Here is an 18,822-nt window from a genome sequence, read left to right as displayed (position 1 = left end):
GGCTATTTGTGTAAAACGTTTATTTAAAAAAAGAGAATTCTCCGTCGTTTAAGAACAACTTTAGCACTTTTACATCTGTAAAACAAAATTCAATTTAGCATCACATTCAAAAAGTCTCGATTTAGTTCAATTTCTGGAAATTTCTGATTTTTCCTTCAAAATAATAATCTAATTTTAGTTTATAATCGCCACATATTTAAGTAATCTGTACAAAATAACTTCCTTGTAATTAAAAAATTGAAAGATAAATTTGAATAAAAGGTCATTTGCATAAATATAATATCCAAACAGTTCACTTTTCATTTTGTGGTATCTTTTTTTAATAATAATTTTGACTATAAAGTAAAGTATAAACATTTATAAGTCATAGGAGTTTATGAAAAAGGTTTTTAAGGAAAATCCAACAGCTTTTCACAATAAAGCAGAATCCACTTCACTTGATGTTTCCTTCAATATTTTATTCTAAAAATATTTTTTTAGTTTAAAATAATCTTTTTTCATAAATAAAAAACAATCCCTCAGACCCTCAGCGTGTAGTGTGAACTGACGTCCCGCCTCATAAACCCCGGCGAGCGGCTCTCCTTACAGCTGTCTGCATAAAATTAGACCTTCCTGCAGTCACCCTGTCTACCCCAGAAAAAGGTCAGAAAATCCTGGAGGAGATGGATCAGGAAGGCCGGTCCAGGCTCCGCTTTGGTAAAGATGGAAGGATAGACATTTCTGAGGCTTTGAGCTGCTCTGCATTCTGAAGACAGCCACCTTTCCCTTTAGGAAGTTGTTCGAGCTGCAAGGAGGCGGTGAACATGGCAGAAGGAGCCTGTCAGGCCATGGGACAGGTGTTCCACATCAGGTGCTTCACCTGCGCCGTCTGCAGTGAGTCCTCAGCCTCTCAAGATGCCTCAAATCCTTTTTCCAAACTCCCTGAATTGTAGAATACAATGCTTTTCTTACATAAGCTTAAGTTGACAATTTAATGTATTTATCTCAATTTTTGAACTCAATTATATAAATTATACATATATTTATGTGGTGGTTTTCCCAAAAAATTGGGTTATAGGTATTTTGTAGCTGTATTATATATTATCATTTTGTAACGTTTACATTATGTGTAGAAAAATAAAAATATTACTAAATAAAGTTAAGCAATATTAAAATGTGAATGATTATGACATATAACATGAGTATTCTAATGTTTCCATTTGAGAATCAAAATTTATGAAGAAACATTTGGGTGTGAAAAGGCTCCAAAATGACATTTTATTTTGAAAAGCTGCCGTTAAGAGAAGTTTATTATTCATGAAGTCAGTCATTAAACACGATTGAAATGGATGTGATGGGTTTTATGTGAAATTAAAGGTAGTTTGATCAATTTAATTATTAAGCATTAAACATATATGAATTAATTTAAATTCCAGTGGATAAAAAAAGTACTTTACTTGTGAGTTTTTCTTGTTTTTATCTATTTTTGTCAGATAAACAGCTCAGTGGAAAGCCCTTTTTTACCATGTCAAACCTAATTTATTGCGAAGAGGATTTTTTGGTGAGTTTATGGTCTTCAAAAGTTATTAAATATTTCATAAATGTGTTTTCGAAACACTTTCGTCAAGTTAATCTACATTTGTCGCAGTTCTCCGAGGTCCATCCATCTCCAGAGGTGTGCAACACTTGTGGATGTACAGTCACTGACTTGGTAAGAATTTGTATTAACATATAAATAAGTGATACCACTGTGTAAACGGGTTTATGCTGGATCATCAGGTCCTGCAAGCTTGTGGGAGGTCGTACCACCCGTCCTGTTTCCGCTGTGTGGTCTGCAGCAAGGAGCTGCAGGGTCAGGCGTTTGCAGCCGACTCCAGCTCCAGGGTCTACTGCATCAGTGACTACCACAGGTGAAACCGCAAAAACGAGCCAAACCCTCCACGCCCACCACACCAGACAGATCAGAAAGTCCATGATGCAGTTTCACTGAGACTTCCTGATGCTTTCAGGGTCCAGGCTCCTCGCTGTGCCGCCTGCCATTTGGCCATCGTCCCCACAGAAGTGAGTTTGTGCCTCAGGAAATGTCATAATTGTATTTTCCTGTTTCACAAAATTAATCCTTCAAACTGTTTCTTGTGTTTGATTCTGTCAGGGGTCCACAGAGTCCATTCGAGTGGCTTCATCAAACAAATATTTCCACGTAGAATGCTTCGGTGGAGAGGTCAACCTCATTTAAACAATCTACGTTTTGCCCCCCAATAAATTCACGGAATATCTGGCTTGATCCTTTATCTGAGATTTTTATATGAGAGAAAAAAATATGAATCAATATTAAATCAGACGTCGTCTCATGTTTCTATGGTCTCCTGAAAATCCCCTCCCCTTCTCGCATAAACTGAGTCTGTGTGCAATCATCTCAAGATGGAGCAGATGAACCTCTGCTCTACCTCTTTTTTCATCTGCATTTCCTCCACAAAAGCTTCACAAACTGTGAGGACAAACCTTGAAGAAGACCCAAGCTGACACCAGAACACGTTTATGATCAGCTGGACAGCTACTTGAATTACACCTACTTCCCGTTTCACGTGAAATTGTTCAGGTAAAAACACAGATGTGGCCTAAAATAACCAATGTCTCCCACAGTGATCAACCTACACATGGAAAAAATGGAAATCAATCTAGATGCGGTTCCTTGGAGATGCACCAACACTGGATCCGACATATGGATGTCACATGGGTCAAAACCCAGGAAGTGGAAGAAATTACCTCCCACATCCATCCAGTGGACAGAAACATCAGGTTCACTGACAAAGACATGAGTTTATCCTTGTTGTAAATATCATATTAAAGACCATAAAAACTGGATAGAGTGGATGTGATGTCACCCATAGAAAACAACTGTCTTCCGGTTCCAAACCGGTAGCCGTTACTGATCCAGTAGCAATTCAGTTGCCTTTTTTTTGCGATCTGAATGCCACCATGTTGGAAGCAGAAATCGTCAATAAACAGCGGTTGGTCCGAGTCTACAACATTTCTATGGCAAGCGCTCTCTCCAGTCAGGAGTGAGCATGTTAGAAGACCTCATGCCTTCCACTGAAAGCAGACCCGTGAGAATCTGTCAATCAAACATTGAGGGCATTTGATGCAGACCACATACTTTTATTGAGGCATCTGATTGGTCAGTTGATAACTTGAATAACTTCAACAACAGAAAATTATCATGAAAAAAGAGGATTATCAATAACTGAGTTATAGATGTTTATTTCTCCATAGACATCTGTGGGTTTTTGGCTTCTTGGAGCTGCTTCCTGTTTGGAACAGAAGGGGGAAGGAGTCACTCAGTCCATTTCTCATATACAGTCAAATAAAGTTTAAATCGTTGACTGTATATGAAAAATGGACTGAGTGACTCCTCCACCCTCCTGTCTAAATTTTAGACGTAAAGTGAGCTTGCAAACAATACACGGGGAAACAGTGCCCCCACGTGTCCATTTCAGGTACTGTCAAAGAAACTCTTCCGGAACTGTTGTGAAATGAACATTAACGCTTTTGGAAATGGCGGTAGTCACTCTTCGTTGCTGGGCTCTGTGCACAGCGTCTCTGCTAAACTCGCTATTTGTCTTCATATCAGGCGCAGACTTCATTCGCTTTGTATCGTTTCGAGCCATTTACCACAACATCACCGGAGAGACGCCGTTCTGTCAGGGTAAGTTGACGCAGGTATAGCGGCCAGCCAATAGAAGTTGAAGTCACTGTAGTGTAGGAGTGATTCGTTGTTTTCATAAATATTAAGTCATTCAATAAACTCTTGTTATCTAACATGAAAACGAGTGACTCATTCGGCGGACCCCAGTATCAAATTCTGCTGGGATGCGAGTCTGCACGCCGCCCGGCTAGCTCAGTCGGTAGAGCATGAGACTCTTAATCTCAGGGTCGTGGGTTCGAGCCCCACGTTGGGCGAAATATGTTTTTACTTTTTTCTCTCTCTAAGTACTCATTTATTTATAAGAAAGCATTTAATGAAACTTCTGATGTATTATGTATTTAAAAAATAACATTTAAAGTGTTTTACATCTGTTGTTTCTCCAGACACCATACCATGGTCGGTGGCTCTTTCTGATGGCTCAGTCCTGAGGTCTCTCATTGTGGATCTGTGCCTGATGGCTCTCTTCATCACACAGCACAGTCTGCTTGCCTGGTCTCCGGTCAAGCAGGCTTTGCAGTCAGTGCTGGGGCCCCTGAACCGGACTGCATACTGCTTCACCACGGCCCTGGCCCTGCAGGTGTGTGGCCCCCGTGACCTTTTTCATGTGCCGCAGCATCATCATGTCCCGCTGCAGTCCTGGACTGAAGGACCAGTAAAATTTGCACGACTAATGTGGGCGTGGTAAACTAAAAACCTCCGTTGCCAAGGAAATACAAAAATTTACTTTAGCTAATTCTTCAAAAAATTACATAGACTTGTTCGTCACCCCCAGATAACTACAAGACGAAATGGTTGCTAAGGAGATAAACTAACAGAAAAGCCGCTTTTTGAAAAACTTTTTTTTTTCATGAATTTGTCACATGCAGCTCTGACCAGGGTGGCAGGGGCAGAAGGGGGGAGTGAGGAATATGAAGCAGTCGTTCAGCAGCTGAGGGCGGGTCAGGGGGGGCAGTGATGGCAGGGTTGGGTGAAATGAAATGAATGAGTGAATGAATGAATCTTTTTGTGCTGTTTTGGGTCTTTTTAAAGTTTTCTGTCATTTTAAGATGTGACCTTTTCTGTGTTTACTTTGCCACTAAAACCCTTTATATTGTCTCAGGTTCTTTAGTCTTTTTATAAATGTTTTGACTCTTTATTTTCTTTAAAAATTGAACAAACTCACCTTTTAATGCTTTTTAAATGTATTCATGTTGATTGACTTTGATTGACTTTTTTTTTTTTTGGCATTTTCAGGTTTTGATACGCCTCTGGCAGCCTGTGACCAGCGCCCCCTGCCTGTGGTCAGTCCGGGACCCCCCCTGGAGTGTCTGGTTCCCCCTGCTCTGCTTCATACTGCACTTCCTGTGCTGGGCCATCATCTGCAGCATCCTCATGATTTTTGATTATCCAGAACTTCTGGGCATCAAGCAGGTTTGAAACCTGTTTCTTTTTTCTTATTTTAGGCATTTTAGATGGTTTCATACATTTCTGGTGGAAAAAAAATCTATACATTTTGTTTTTAATTAGTATTTTAAGGTTTGTATTTGTTACCAAGTGAAACTAATACTGTTTGCAGAAATATTTCATATTTTAAAACGGGTAAATAGATGTAAAGTTTTCTCTCTACTCTCCTGTCTCAGGTGTATTACGATTGTCTGAGCTTGGGGGACCCCCTGTTGCATAAAGCCTCTGGAGCGCGGCGCCTCCTGTCCCACTACCGCCACCCGGTGTGCGTGGAGCTGGCTGTGGTGCTGTGGCTCCTGCCCTCCTTATCTTTGGACCGGCTGCTGTTAGCAGGGACGCTGTCGGCGTACCTGGCTGCGGCGCATTCTCTGGACAAACACGACTTGGCTTATGTCTGCGGGCAGATGAGCAGCAGGATGCAGATCTTTGCAGAGCCGCATGGCAGCGGTGCAGCCGAGCGCGAAGACGGCAACTATAAGGAGAAGTGAGGTCAAAGTCAAAGCTGACGTTGGGATTCACTTTGACCTTTAGGGGAACCACTTTTTGACCCTTTATCACTAACTTTTTACACAAACTTTTTACATTTTTTTAACAACATTTCAAACTAAAGTTGAAAGTACAGAAAATTAGGGCCACAATACAAGAAAATAATTAAATGTATTTTATGATAAAGTCGTAAAATGATAATAGAGAAATATCAAAATTGTACAAGAACAAAGTAATATATTTATGCTTTTGCAAAAGAGCCAGGCTTTTTTAGTTAATAAAATGTTATACTTAGCCTTTAAAAGGCTTCAACCAAGACAATTGAACATTACACCTTTTTAATTTATGATTCAGGACGTCATTCTGTTTAAGGATCTCGCTGAATCTGCTTTACTTTTTTGCAATTGTACAGCTTTATTTTAATGAAATTACATCTTTAATTTTGGAAAAAAAAGTGCCCTATAGTTGTAAAATGACAACTTTTGAAATCATAAATTTACTACTTTAATGTAAAAATTGGACTGTTTTACTCATAATTCTTCAACTGTATTCTCTTTTTTTTATGGCGACTGATACTTAGTTGTAAAAGCAAACATAACAAACACAAAATAAACTTTTTTCATTTAAATTGTTTCTGTTAGTGAACAAAGATGCCTTTTTGTTAAAATCTTTCAAATGTGTTTCAATATGGTGACATTTTTAAATGTTTTTCTAATCTGTTACACTTTTTTATCTGAATTCAAGCAGAACATGAGGTTTTGAGGTTTCTGAGGTTTTTGTTTCCTAAATGTAAAGATAAATTTAAGGAAATCTCAGTATTTTGTAGGAATTAAAAATAAATATACATTAACTTGAATGTTGAATTTCACTTGATTTAGGCTCTTGTGTGTAAACTTTGTGTGTGTTTGTGTGTGTATGTGGTCACATGACCCCATTGATCAAAATGGGAAAAGTTCAACAGTTGTTGAAACACATCTTGTAAGGCTTTTTAAAAAAATAAAATCTTTTCAAAACCAAAAATAGAAGCTGGATTTTCTTGAAAGACAAGTACAGCTAGAATGGTTTAAGTTATGAAAAAATAAACACGAGGAACTAAACTAGAAATGCAGGGTTGATGCTACATTGCTGAAAGAAAATGAAAATTAAAGGGTAATCCTTGGCTAAATAAAAAAATACAATAATAAATGATCAAAGTTGACCATAAATGAAGTAAAAACAGTACAATAACAAAAAATATCTTTTTGTGAAAGGTGCCAGAGCCGGGTCTCGAACCGGCGAGCTTCTGCACCAAGGATTTCCCATGTATTTCAAAGGAGACAAAAATCCTGGAAATCCTGGAATATCTTGAAAAGTTCAAGGATTTGAGAAGGACCAAAAGCCATAACTGGAAAAGGCTGAAAGAGCCGAACATTTTAATAGTTGAATGGTTAAAATAGCTGAAAAATTGTCAGAAGATACTTTAAAAAAGAAATGAAGAGAAACAGGAAAACAATGGGTTAAAGCACGTAAAGAGAAACTAAAGTAATGGCGGTTTTGTGGCGGTGGGGGGCCTGTTCATCTTCTGACCCTGGACCCCCAAACTGTTGGAGCTGCTCCTGTTGATACACTTTTCCTCTAAAGCTCAAAGAAACCTTTTTGTCAGTGCTCTATAGATTTTTTCATACATCACCAAGGAGAAAATAAGAAAAGTGTGTTTTTGTGATCCTTTAGCCATAAAATGTTGTTTTCCTCTTTCACAATTTTTTTAATAAAAACTGTCTGACAACTTTATTTAAACCCCCTTGACACAAACAATCTCATTCATGAGGAGATGGCTCCTGTTGCAGCTTTGCTGGTTGGCAAATCTGGCATCACAGTCCGGTTCACCTCCTCCTCCTCATCCTCCTCCTCTTCTCCAATCAGCACTAAAGGATAGGAAGATTTGCTGGGGGGGGGGGGGGGGGCTGGTAGCCCAGCAGACATATGGGCTTTAACGCCTTTTCTTAGGTCCGACAATATGCTGTGTGCCTCTAAACTCTCTTGACGGAATTGAGTGTAATTATCGGATTACAGCCTCGCGGCTCTCAGGTTGGAGGTAATTACTACCACACCGAGGACGGAGGCGTCTAGATGCCCGGCAGTGCAGTCAGGTCTCTGGGTGATAGGACTGGGACCTTTTGACCACAAAGCCTCACAGTTTGTATTTGTTTCCAAAATAAAAGCACTTCTCGGGTGACTGCACTAAAGCGGAAATGTATAGTCGAGGAGAATTCTGACTTCTTGTTACAAAAACTGCACGTTTGGGTGAGTTTGACTCAACAAAAGACTGTTTTTCTCTTCTATTTTAACATTTGATAGAACGATTTTTGATAGTTGAAGTAATTTTTGGTTGTTTCGACGTTGTTCTATGATAAATTTTCTCAAATGTGTTTTTTCAGGCTGAAGCTGCAGGAACGCTTTCGTGTCCAAAGACCTTCCCTCTTATGTCTGTCTCCTCCCTGCCAGAATGGAAGCAACTCCTTCTGGAGAAAAAGAAGAGAGAAGAGGTGGAGCGAGGGAGGAGAGAAAAAGAGGAGGAGGAGAAGTTAGCCAGCATGCCGGCTTGGAAAAGAGGGATCATCCAACGTAGGAGAGCCAAGCAGGAGACAGTAGGAGACAAGGAGAAGGACAGGGACTTCTGCCTGCCGCAGGACTTCTTATCTCCATCTGATGGTCTGAGCGACACCGACAGTTCTGTTACAGTCAATCTGGGCAGCGATGTGTCCCTCAGTCCAGATCCCGGGCAGTGGCTGGATCCGGAGCCCAAAGCAGCGAGTCAGGTTTCACTGGAAACCATAGTTCCGGTCCATGAAAACCCGTTCATCCGCACGCAGAGCGGGTGGAAGAAGGGCCGAGACGGAGAGCCGGGCACTGAGACGGAGGTCAAGGAGAGGGACAAGATGAACCCCAGAGGTCAGGATGCAGAGACGAGAAGCGTTGAGTTGAAAAAAGACAGATTCCGAGATTTGAATGAAGGATGGGAAAAAGAAAGGAGCAGGGACGTGGATGAAAGCAGAGAAAACTGCAGAGAAGGATGTGACAAAGACAAAAACCAGTGGAAGGAGGCGGGAAAGGAGCAGGACTTTCTGCGGACCAGAAAAGATCCAGAGGAAAAGGCAAGCCAGCCGCCGTGTGCTCCCTTCTCACCCGCCGTTCCCTGTCTCCGGACCATCCATGCCGACAACATCATCATCATTGAGCAGGACAGGAAAGGCGGCGATGACAGGAGAGGTAAATGGATGGAAGCAGACAGGGAGAAGCTTCAGGAAGACCAAATCGGGAAGAGGGGGATGAAAATGGACCTTAGGGAGATCCTGGCTGGAGGGGGGAGTGTCACCGAGATCCGAGCCTCAGAAGTTCTCATCATAAAGCCCGTCTTTAACCCGGAAGCCAGATGTTCTGGAAGCAAGGGCTGGGAGGATGGAGAGGCAAAAGGCTGCATGGATCTAAGGAGGGAGACGATGGGCAAGGATCTGAGAACAGATGTTTCCCGCTTGAGAGAGAAGGAAAAGGAGAAGCCGTGGGGTCATGCTACAGTTATCAATATCAAAGACAATAGGAAGGACAGCTGGGACGATAATGTTTTTGTGGAGAAGGGAGGAAGAGTCAGCCAGCTGCTGAGTAAATTTGGAGAGCACCCCAAACCTCCATCTCGATCCAAAAGCTCCGAAAATTTCCTCCAGCCTGACAGGAGAAAATACTCAGGAGACGAAGACGACAGGCAGTCTGTGGAGAGGAGAGCCGACGGACAGAAGGCGCTGCTGAGGAGCATCCCCAAACGCTCCTTCAGCTTCTCAGATCGCGTCATCGGTGCTGCTGAGGAGTTTGAGAGGATGAACCCAGAAAGGATGGCTGATAAATCCACAAAGCTCAAACTGGGGTGTGCCAGAGTTGTGCAGAAAGGCCGCTGTGCAAAACTGAGGGATACAAAAAGCGAGGAGGAGAAGGTTGTGCGGGACAAGGAAGTGGAGGATGCAGACGTGGGGTTCACTGTGGCCTCAGTTAAAAGCATGGAGGCTATTTCATTTGCTAAAAGAGTCACGATAAGGCAGGACGGGAAAACCAGAGCTGACAGAGAGCCACCGACAGCGGGGAAGAGTCGGGAAAAGGAGGCAGAAGTTGATGCTTGGAGAGAAGTCGCTGGTTCAGCAGAAATGTTCCCCGCACACTCGCTCGGTTCCGAACAAGGAGCTGATACTGACCCTAAATACGATTCTGCTTTCACAGAGAGCCCCGGTTTGTCCTGCACTGTTGCAGGTAGAGCCCCCCATAGAGGGCCAGAGTGGAGCGGTACAGGACCACAAGGGCCTTACCTTACCGTGCTCTCCTCCCAGCCTGAGGATCTTATCAGTAAAATAGAAAAAATAGGAGATGCAACAGTTCATTTGAATGAAAAGGCTGAAAAAGCCCACAGGCAGGAGCCTCTGACAGAAGGCGACTGCAGGTCAAGAGGTCAGGATGCGGGACTAAGATCTCCAACAAGGATTCCTGCTTTTGGGACCTCGCAGACCCCCCTGACCATTCAGATCCCCAGGACTGTGTTTTACGTTGGAGAGGAAATGTTGGACAAAACAGAAGCAGGAGGACTCGGCTGCAAAGAGCAGGACTGGGATGCGGGACGAGGCATCAAGAGGAAGGACAGCTGGAAAATCGGGAAGCACTTGAGCCGCATCGAGTCCCTGCAGGAGAAGATGAGGCAGAAGGAGCTGGAGAAGATGCAACAAGGAGGAGGAGGAGCAGAGGATGGAGAAGAGGCCTGCGACCAGGAGGACAGGTACTGGGAGAGGGGAAGTGAAACCCAGAAAGAGCAGAAGGCCGAGGCTGCTGAGCAGAGGAGGCCCGCTGAAGCAGACGTGGTACAGGAAGAGACTGCCGAGCCGTCATCCATGACTGCCTCTGACGTCAGACAGGAAGTCTGCGTGTTGAAAACCTGCCCTCAACTTCCTGTTTCTCTCACACAAGCTGACACAGTGGAGGAAGTGACAAGCGACTGTGCCACCACTGCCTCCGAGGTTATCTCTGACAGCTTCCAGATATCTGAGCATGAAGAAGAGCCTCTGCAACATGTAGATCAGCTGAGGCACAGCGAAGAGGAGGAACAACCGGAGGAGGAGGAGGAGGAAGAATACTCATCGTCTTTCGATTCAGAACAGTCCCTGTCCCCTTCGCCGCCTCATCCGAACTCTCTTGCAGCGATGAGCCGGATCTACAACCTGGAAACTGTGGGCTCCAGGTCGGGTTTGTGTCTGAGGGAGAAGACGGTGGAGATCTCGTCCTCTGTGCACCTTGTGAAGGTGAAGCCTCTCGTTGCAAACTCGCAGCAGGGTGATGTCGTCTGTGACGTTCAGACCATTCAGCAGCAGATCGAGCAGCTTCAGCTGAAAGAGCAGGAAGCGCTGAGGAACAGCGAGGGGAAAGGCCACCAGAGCCCCAAAGCTGGGCTGAAACACCAAAGAACGGATAACGACGAAACGCCCGACCCCAAAGCTCCTCCACATCCTGTTATTTCTCCAACACCTCAGCCCAAGCAGACCATCACCATCGTCCCTTCATTTCTCAGGAACCAGTCCTCTGAGAACTCTCTAAAACCCGCAAACTGCGCCCCGACTCCGGCCTCCTCCCCGAGCTCACTGTCTCCGGCCCAATCCCCCTGTCCATCCCCATCCCCAACCCCATCACCCGTCCTCTTCTCCATCAAAAGTGCTTCTGGAGGCCATGTGAAAAGAGGCGCCACCATCACAGTCACCCCGAAAAAGCCTTGTGGAGGAGGAGGAGGAGGAGGAGGAACAACAAGACCCACGGTGCCAACAGCACCAACAAAGCCCCCCCCACAACAAACAAGCCCCGCTACAGCCGACCCAGGCAGGAAGAAGTACCCAACCGTGGAAGAAATTGAGGTGATCGGTGGATATCAGAACCTGGAGAGATCATGTTTGATAAAAAGCAGAGGAACACCAAAGCGGGTAAGTTCTAGCATCAAACAACTATAGATCGCTGATAAAAATTAATTGGTTTTTATTGATTTATAACCTTCAAATCGTCTCCAAACGGTTCTAAGCAGAATCTCCTCTCACCTGAAGAACATCCCTTGTGATTGAGAATCTCAGAGAGGGAGCTAAGCCAGTTAAAGCCTTATCAAGCACGGCATCTTGATTCCCAACCATAAACCCCTGGAGTTATCTCCTTTGCTCTTTGTGCTCCTAATTCTGTTCCGTCTTTTGTGGAGCGAGGATTGTCTGCAGAACCAAACGGCAGCTTTTCTTGCGTTCTACAGTCTTCTACTGTCTTCATTTTTTATTGGCTGGTTTTTGTGTGTAGACACCCACAATCCCGTGTGTTTGGTCACACCACGTTGCGCGACTGCATGTGGGCAAAATGCAAAACCTCACTGGAATTAACAGGAACAGAGTTGTCTCTTTTCATGAGTCAAATTTTCTGTTTCTTCCTTCTTCCTTCCCTCTGCAGAAATAAGTCGCTCTTGTGCAAGAAAGGGAGGAAAAAAACGCTGCCATGCAGGGCAGAAGTGAACGTGCTTGTTACAAAATCTTGTCAAGGACCAAGCTGAGTGTTTTTAGTGGATTTAGTCACTGATAAATGAAGTGGCTGCTTTTGTTTCTAGTCAAAAAGCTAGCGTTGTGTTTCTGTTAGAGACTGTTTCCTTGTTTCCATGTCCCAATTCTCTCCTTTCTGTTGCCTCAGACAAACCACCCATTGTGTTTTTTTTGCATGTCTACCGGTGCGAGTCGTGGTTGTTGGACATGCCATCTTTGAACGCTTTGACCTCCCACGGCGCAAGCGGGGGTTTTTTCTGCCCTCGTTTGATCTATCTGGACTGAAAAAGAGATCACAAATCGTCTCAGAGGCAGAGGGTGGAGGTGACGATTCCGGACAAGTTTAGAAAAACCGTTGACACTTACAATTAGAGCTTCATTTCTCAATCGCACAGAAACTCTCGTCAACCTGAAACTTTTCGCTCGTGAGCTTCCTCCAACCAAGAGTCTGTCAGGAGGAAGTCCGTTTTTAGATTCCTTATTTAGCTGCTCGATTTGAACAATCTGTGAAAAGAATCTTTCTGTCAAAAAGCCTCATCATCAAGTAGATTCTTCCCATTCTGACGAAAAGGGACTTTTTATGATGTTCTTATATCCTTTTTCTCATGCTAGGATACATTTATTCTAAAGAAATAAGATTCAAATTGTTTCTGAGTATTTCTTTTTGCAAATTGTTGGAAGAGTTAAGTCAAGGCAGGGCAAGTTTATTTGTATAGCCCAATTCGTACATAAAGTAATTCAGAGAGCTTTACAAAACAGGAAAATGCATTAAAATCACAATACGTAACAGTGCAAAGATTAAAAACATAAATAATAATTATAAATTTACTTTAAAAGAAAGTAAAGAACATGAAAAGAGGTGTTGATTTATATACACGGCTAAACAGGAAGGTTCTGAGTCTAGATTTGAACTTCAGCACAGTAGAGGCCAGTCTCACAACCTCTGGGAGACTGCAGCTTTTAGCTACATAAGATTAAAAGTTAGAAGCACCCTTCTCCACCCCCATTGGGATGCATTTTGCTGCGCTGGTGATGTTAGGTTGGGGATGTGAGGGGCTGTAAGCTAGCGGAAGAGAGTACGAATAGATGGCTGATGGGAAATGAGGGCAGGCTTACCCTGTCCCAAGAGTCCTGTCCACAATTCAGAGGTGAATTTCTATTGAACTCCCACTGCTCTGCAGAAAATGTGCTAGAAAATGACAGATTTTTTTGGGGGGGGGGCTAAAAACACTACAATCATGAGTAAAAGACTACCGGGAAGGCTTTGGAAATAGATCAAAAGAGGAGCTTTTATCTTCTTCTATGTTTGTGTCTGAGCGCTCCTCTTTTCCGCGGCAGTAGGAGGCGAGCACAGGCTGATTTTCTGACCACCTGCTGCTGCGACGTCCCTCAGGCTCTGACGTCAGCCCTCCTCTCCTCCTCCTCCTCTTTTCTGAAGCACTTTATCCTGGTGTGTGGGGGGGCTGACCTGCTTCTACCTTCGATTTAAAAGCTGCTTCCTCCTCTGTCACTTTGTAGAAGTCATGCATCATTTAAGACTTGGTCAAAACTTCTGCAAATACAAACATTTAAAACAGGACTTTAGTTCCACTTTCTGCAAATAGTGTGTTCTCAGTTTGTTTTTCTAACATTTAAACCAAGCTCCTGCTACACTTTCTGTCCCTGAAGCTGGAAATTCCCTCGTCAAACTTCCCTCTTTCGGCCTGTAAGTCTTGTCGTCACCCTGCGGCCGTGCCTCTGCCCGCCCTGCAGCGTTGGCCCGAGCTAATCAGGGTCAGGGAAGGAGGATTAGCCTCCTGGGCCTCAGCAGGATTCTGCCATCCTTTCTTGAGCAGATATCTGCACTTCTCTGGAGACCAGCCGCGGTTACCGCTGTGCTTCAGCTCCACCCTGCAGCTTTGGACTTGTGTTAGTGTAGCGCCAAACATCTGCTGAGTTAGAAACCTCTGAAGAGCGTCTTTCTGCATTTATTCAATGCAAGGTTTACATTTAGTTCCTGCTAAATTTGTCCTTCCATCTCATCGTTCATGAAGTTTTCGCCCAGCAAATGGAGAGTATTTCTGTCACGTTAAGCCCAGAGACTGTCAGTTGACATTACAGTGACACTGCATAAACAACGCTCACAGACAGAGTGTGGCGCTCTCCAAAGTTCAAAGACCCACTTGGATGAAAACTGAGTCTTTAACACGTTTTTCTAATGATGGAAGCTGTAAATAGAATTCAGCCCAATTCAGCATTTCTGAGTATTTCTTGAGTCAAATTATTTCAAATCAGGAGCGGATGAAAAAAATGCCATTGGAAAAAGATCGTATGTGTGACCTAGAAAACAAGCTGGGCGGGGCTACAAGCTCCTTGCTCCGCCCCCTTCTGATTCATCCACCTGCAGACAAATAGATCCACGAACGTCTTTGTTTTCCTCGTCTGAGCTGGAATTCTGGATCTAAACTGTACGGCCGGATAGCTCCGACATTGTTCGACGTTTTTTGTTGCAGAAACAACACAGTCATAATTAAAAGACCACTGGGAGCGCTTTGAAAATAGATCAAAATATCATTGATGTGGGACTTTAGGACTAAAAATGTTGCACTTTAGCCCAAACCTCAAATGTTGAATAACAAACGTCTTATTATTTGTTCGCTTTTTATTCTTAAAAATCTTTAATTCTTTACATTTGCATTTGAAACTCTTTTAATGAGTGTATTTAATTCAATATTTATAGTTTGATCAGCTGCAGAGATGTGATAGTGTGAATTTGATTTTCAATGCTAACTTCCTCCAGTACACTCACTTCAAAGTCAGATCATCATCATCATCACCATCATCATCATCATCGTCCCTCACAGGGAAACTGACCAAACAGTGAGCTGAAAACATGCTAACAGGAAAGCTTTGCTGTGTTTTGTCTCACAGGGGAAGGTCTGCTTCCATGAGGACCAGCTGGAGCAGGTGTGTGAGTATCCGTCAGAGACCTCCATGCTGTCATTTAACCCCCTCCTGCATGACGGGGGCAAGGTGGACAAGCCACGGGCAGGGGAGGCGCAGGAGGAGGAAGGAGAGGCGGAGGCGGGATTACTCAAGAGCACCAGGAGCGTGGGGATTGCTCCACGTCTGAGAGTGGGTCAGTGTCACCCCCAGCTCAACAAACACAAAGTGGAGTTCTTAAGTCGTGCAAAAGACAGTGTTGTCCTTAGAAAGCCTCTCAGACGGGAACTTTACTCTATATGTGGAAATGTTGTTCAACACTTAGTTTTTTAGAGTTTTATCGACAATGCAGAAAGAACAAAAAGGAGCAAATATCAACCAAAAATACAACTTTTTCATCTCCATTTCTCTGTTTTCCAGATGAGTCCTGCCCTCGATAGACGCCTCTCAGCTTCACCAAAATTGCCCTCTTGATGAGTTCTCCAACACATTCTTGATTTTGTTTATAATTATTTTGTTTATAATTATTTTAACATTGCGTTTATTCTTACAAAAAGGCCTTTTTTAAATTGATTTGAAAGGGCAGAAAGTGAACTGTTGGAAGCATCTGTGACAGCTGGGAATGTATGTGCATATGAGGAAATGAAACCTCCAAATGTTTTACTGAGACGTGATTGTCAGAGAAAAAGAAGCATTTTTATTTGTTAGTTATCTTATTCTAGTGATGGTACTGTGTTGGTTTTTTCGGTCAGCACTGCCAGAGGTCGTGGAAGTGACCTCTGTGTCACCTGATTTCACGTGCCTGCTGGAGCTGCGCGGGTGGAGCTCAGCTGACGTTGTTGGAAGCCGTCCTTTATGAAGCTCCTCCCGACGGCTGTCATGATGAATGCAACGGGCTTTGGTGCAATGTGTGACGCGATGTCATCTGTTCTCATCTGGATGTGGACGGTGCATGGCGTGGGCATGGATTTTAAATAAAGGCTTTATTTTTCTTATATCATCATGTCAAGTCATGGAAAAGTTCAAAAAGTTCAATGAGCAGAAGAACAATCGACTCTTTAGATCTACGGAACTGGTATATTTTTTACACATGTAGAAAATTATTGTAATTTAGATGTTTTAACTAAAAAACAATTATCAAAGTTCTGTGCAGATATGTTTTTTTTTTCTATGGTGGTTGACGAAACTTTAAGAAAAAGACTAATTGTTCATAAAAGCAGATTAACAACCTGTTACCCTGTACTTTATGGAAAACTCTTGTTTTTCTCTGCTTTTATTTAAACTGAAACTCTCTACATGTATAACTGGGTTGGATCTGACAAATCCACACAAAAGACACCAGAGAGCAGCAAACGCCACAACAGAGACGCTCAGGAGAATTCCAGCTATATAGCAAAGGAGGATGGCTCCAAGTGGAAACCCTGGAGCCTGGAATAGAATATGGGGTGATATTTATGCTACCACGATGGACACAAAACTTTATAAGTTGCAAATAAAAATATTAAATATTTGCTTTCACTTTTTTTTTTTTGCTTACAATTTTTTTTGCTTTCATATTTTCTTTTTTGCTTTCAAAAATCTTTTTTTTTTGCTTTCAAAAATTATTTTTGCGTTTGCAACACAAATGTTTTCTATGGAGTGATATTTATGACGCCACAGCGAAAAAAAGAAAAGAAAGCAAAGAAGAGCATTTGAAAGCAAATATTAAAAATGTTCATATGCACCTTAGAAAGTTTTGTTTGCAGCATTTTGGCATAAATATCACTCCATAACAGGAAGTCTGCAGGTTTCCTACAGCTGCAAACTGCTGACATTAAAGCTCATGTAACATCAAAGTAAACTAAAGCGGTTTCTAAAAATCACCACAAAGGGGAAATCATCCACTACCCTTAGGAAAATGTGGAAAACACACACTGGCCTAGAGGTAGAGTGTCTCTCCCAAGCTTCCGCTGAAGGTTTGAATCCACAGCTGGATCAAACCAACTACTCTGAAAAAGGAACCCTGCTTCACAGTCAGCAACAATGGTTAGATTCAATGTTTATTTTTCTATTGATCTCTGAATAGCAACGCCTTTCTCGCCCCCTCCCCATTCACCTTTACTGGCTGTGGTGCTCCCACTCGCCCTATAACAAACACTTATTTTTTCAAAATGGCAGCATTTCTGTTGGTTTTATCTCCATAGCAACCATTTCATTTTTTTTAGTCACCTTTGGGTGACAAACAGGTCTGTGTAATTTTTAGAAGAATCGGCAAAGGTAATTTCTGAAATATCCTTGGCAACGCAGGTTTCTTGTTAACCACGCCCACATTCCTAATATGTTCACAGTGTATGGCATATAGATTTGTTCACTTTGAGCCAAAAATGTTCACAATGTTCTGCGCTAAAATCTGCAAACTTTATTTACAACAACTTTTCTCAAGAAGCTTCCCAATGAGGCTCCATATGAGTTAGGAGAAAGTCTATGAAAATCCTTAGCCCTCTTCCCGATGTCAAAGGTCAACAAAACTTCAGTCGTGGTTGTAGACTTAACCTTGTGACGTGTGTGTGAAATTTTGTGAAGATCGTTCAAATAAAGGTTTTTTTTCTCATTTGATGGAAAATCGCCAAATTTCACCACAAAATGGCCACCTAGCCAAGGGTGTGGCCATCCCATAATAATTTCAAAACTTCCTTTGCTTTTGTTAGTGGATTTTCTTAGGAGTTTTGGCCACGGTTTTAAGACAGTTTTTCTCACTTTGATGTCATTTTTTTATGTCATCCTCTAATCCCATATTTGCTTGTATATTTATACGTCCACTGATTCACATACTTATGTCACGTGTTGTAATCACATTTTCACGTGTTGTAAAAATGACAGACATCACACCTTTTTTAATTAGAATGTCTGAAATAGATCTGAAAACTGTTCCTTCAATCTGACATTTGTTTTCTTTTATTGCTGCATAGTTGCAGCCCATTATTTCTTTTATTCCATAATTTAATTTTATATAACTATCGTCACATAAAAAAATATTTTCAAACCGCTACATAATCTGTCATAAAACACAAACTGCAAACGTCACGTTTGGTCATAACTGCTTTATGCAATTTTTATTCAAACTCCTCATTCTTTTTTTTACTGTTCTGTTAGTGATGTGAACAAAGAGGTTCTGTACGATCTGCTGCAGGCTTCTGCACGTTAGATCACGTCTGGTAACAGAAGGGATTTCTTCATCATGGTGATGAAAAGTGTGCTTTGGTCCGTGTTTGCTGAAATGTTTCTTGACATTTCGTTCTGTACATAACCGATATGCTGTTTCCAGGAAAACTGGTCCTTCCCTCCCAACTGGATTTGATTACTTTGGTCAACAGAGGAGCAGAGGGAGGCAGTTTCATAAACCAGGAGGGTTTGGATCTTGAAGTTCTTGTTGGATGTTTAAGAGCCAGTTCAGCTTCTAAACGTAAAGCTGAGATATTAGAGGATAAATAATTATGTGGAAATATAGAGAATAAAATGAAAGCATATAAGAAAATAAATGTGGCTATCGTGAAAAAATACAAACATGATGGCAATTTCAGGTTATTAGCCAAACTTTTATCTTGATTTAAAATTGAAGGCCGTTTTTTCCCTACCTGGTTCTACCTTTTAACGAAATAAATGGCAAAAGACAAAGAATTTGTAAAAATATGAGAATGAAGTTGAAAAACCATGATAAAAAATGAACACTTTGAAGTG

General features: G+C 42.4%; 3 protein-coding genes and 1 non-coding gene across 4 annotated transcripts; all 4 read left to right on the top strand.

Moving 5' to 3' along the window:
• Window positions 1–565: 565 nt before the first annotated feature.
• Window positions 566–2,842, top strand: LOC101159832 (LIM domain-containing protein 1-like). Its single transcript, XM_004073779.4, has 7 exons — window positions 566–696; window positions 772–873; window positions 1,473–1,540; window positions 1,628–1,690; window positions 1,759–1,889; window positions 1,989–2,040; window positions 2,132–2,842. Exons 1-7 carry the CDS (start codon window positions 663–665, stop codon window positions 2,213–2,215), a joined length of 534 nt encoding a protein of 177 aa, XP_004073827.1. The 5' UTR covers window positions 566–662; the 3' UTR covers window positions 2,216–2,842.
• Window positions 2,843–3,479: 637 nt separating this feature from the next.
• On the top strand, window positions 3,480–6,634 carry nrm (nurim). Its single transcript, XM_023960243.1, has 4 exons — window positions 3,480–3,685; window positions 4,069–4,262; window positions 4,919–5,095; window positions 5,305–6,634. Exons 1-4 carry the CDS (start codon window positions 3,535–3,537, stop codon window positions 5,614–5,616), a joined length of 834 nt encoding a protein of 277 aa, XP_023816011.1. The 5' UTR covers window positions 3,480–3,534; the 3' UTR covers window positions 5,617–6,634.
• trnak-cuu lies at window positions 3,867–3,939 on the top strand. Its single transcript has one exon. It is a non-coding gene; the product is annotated as a tRNA-Lys (tRNA).
• A 967-nt stretch (window positions 6,635–7,601) lies between the features above and the next one.
• Window positions 7,602–16,616, top strand: LOC101169215. The gene is made up of 4 exons (XM_020707056.2): window positions 7,602–7,897; window positions 8,032–11,595; window positions 15,094–15,301; window positions 15,526–16,616. Exons 2-4 carry the CDS (start codon window positions 8,077–8,079, stop codon window positions 15,543–15,545), a joined length of 3,747 nt encoding a protein of 1,248 aa, XP_020562715.1. The 5' UTR covers window positions 7,602–7,897; window positions 8,032–8,076; the 3' UTR covers window positions 15,546–16,616.
• Window positions 16,617–18,822: the final 2,206 nt, after the last annotated feature.

Source organism: Oryzias latipes, chromosome 11 (genome assembly GCF_002234675.1).
Source record: "Oryzias latipes chromosome 11, ASM223467v1".
Classification (NCBI taxonomy): domain Eukaryota; kingdom Metazoa; phylum Chordata; class Actinopteri; order Beloniformes; family Adrianichthyidae; genus Oryzias; species Oryzias latipes.
This window is presented reverse-complemented; position numbering and strand designations above follow the sequence as displayed.

Coding starts and splice junctions, on each gene's coding strand:
- LOC101159832 (XM_004073779.4), top strand. CDS start 663: ATGGATCAGGAAGGCCGGTCCAGGCTCCGCTTTG. Junction 874..1,472: donor CTTCACCTGCGCCGTCTGCA/GTGAGTCCTCAG, acceptor TATTTTTGTCAG/ATAAACAGCTCAGTGGAAAG. Junction 2,041..2,131: donor TGGCCATCGTCCCCACAGAA/GTGAGTTTGTGC, acceptor TGATTCTGTCAG/GGGTCCACAGAGTCCATTCG.
- nrm (XM_023960243.1), top strand. CDS start 3,535: ATGGCGGTAGTCACTCTTCGTTGCTGGGCTCTGTGCACAGCGTCTCTG. Junction 3,686..4,068: donor AGAGACGCCGTTCTGTCAGG/GTAAGTTGACGC, acceptor TTGTTTCTCCAG/ACACCATACCATGGTCGGTG. Junction 5,096..5,304: donor AACTTCTGGGCATCAAGCAG/GTTTGAAACCTG, acceptor CTCCTGTCTCAG/GTGTATTACGATTGTCTGAG.
- LOC101169215 (XM_020707056.2), top strand. CDS start 8,077: ATGTCTGTCTCCTCCCTGCCAGAATGGAAGCAACTCCTTCTGGAGAAA. Junction 11,596..15,093: donor GCAGAGGAACACCAAAGCGG/GTAAGTTCTAGC, acceptor TTTGTCTCACAG/GGGAAGGTCTGCTTCCATGA. Junction 15,302..15,525: donor TGCTCCACGTCTGAGAGTGG/GTCAGTGTCACC, acceptor TCTGTTTTCCAG/ATGAGTCCTGCCCTCGATAG.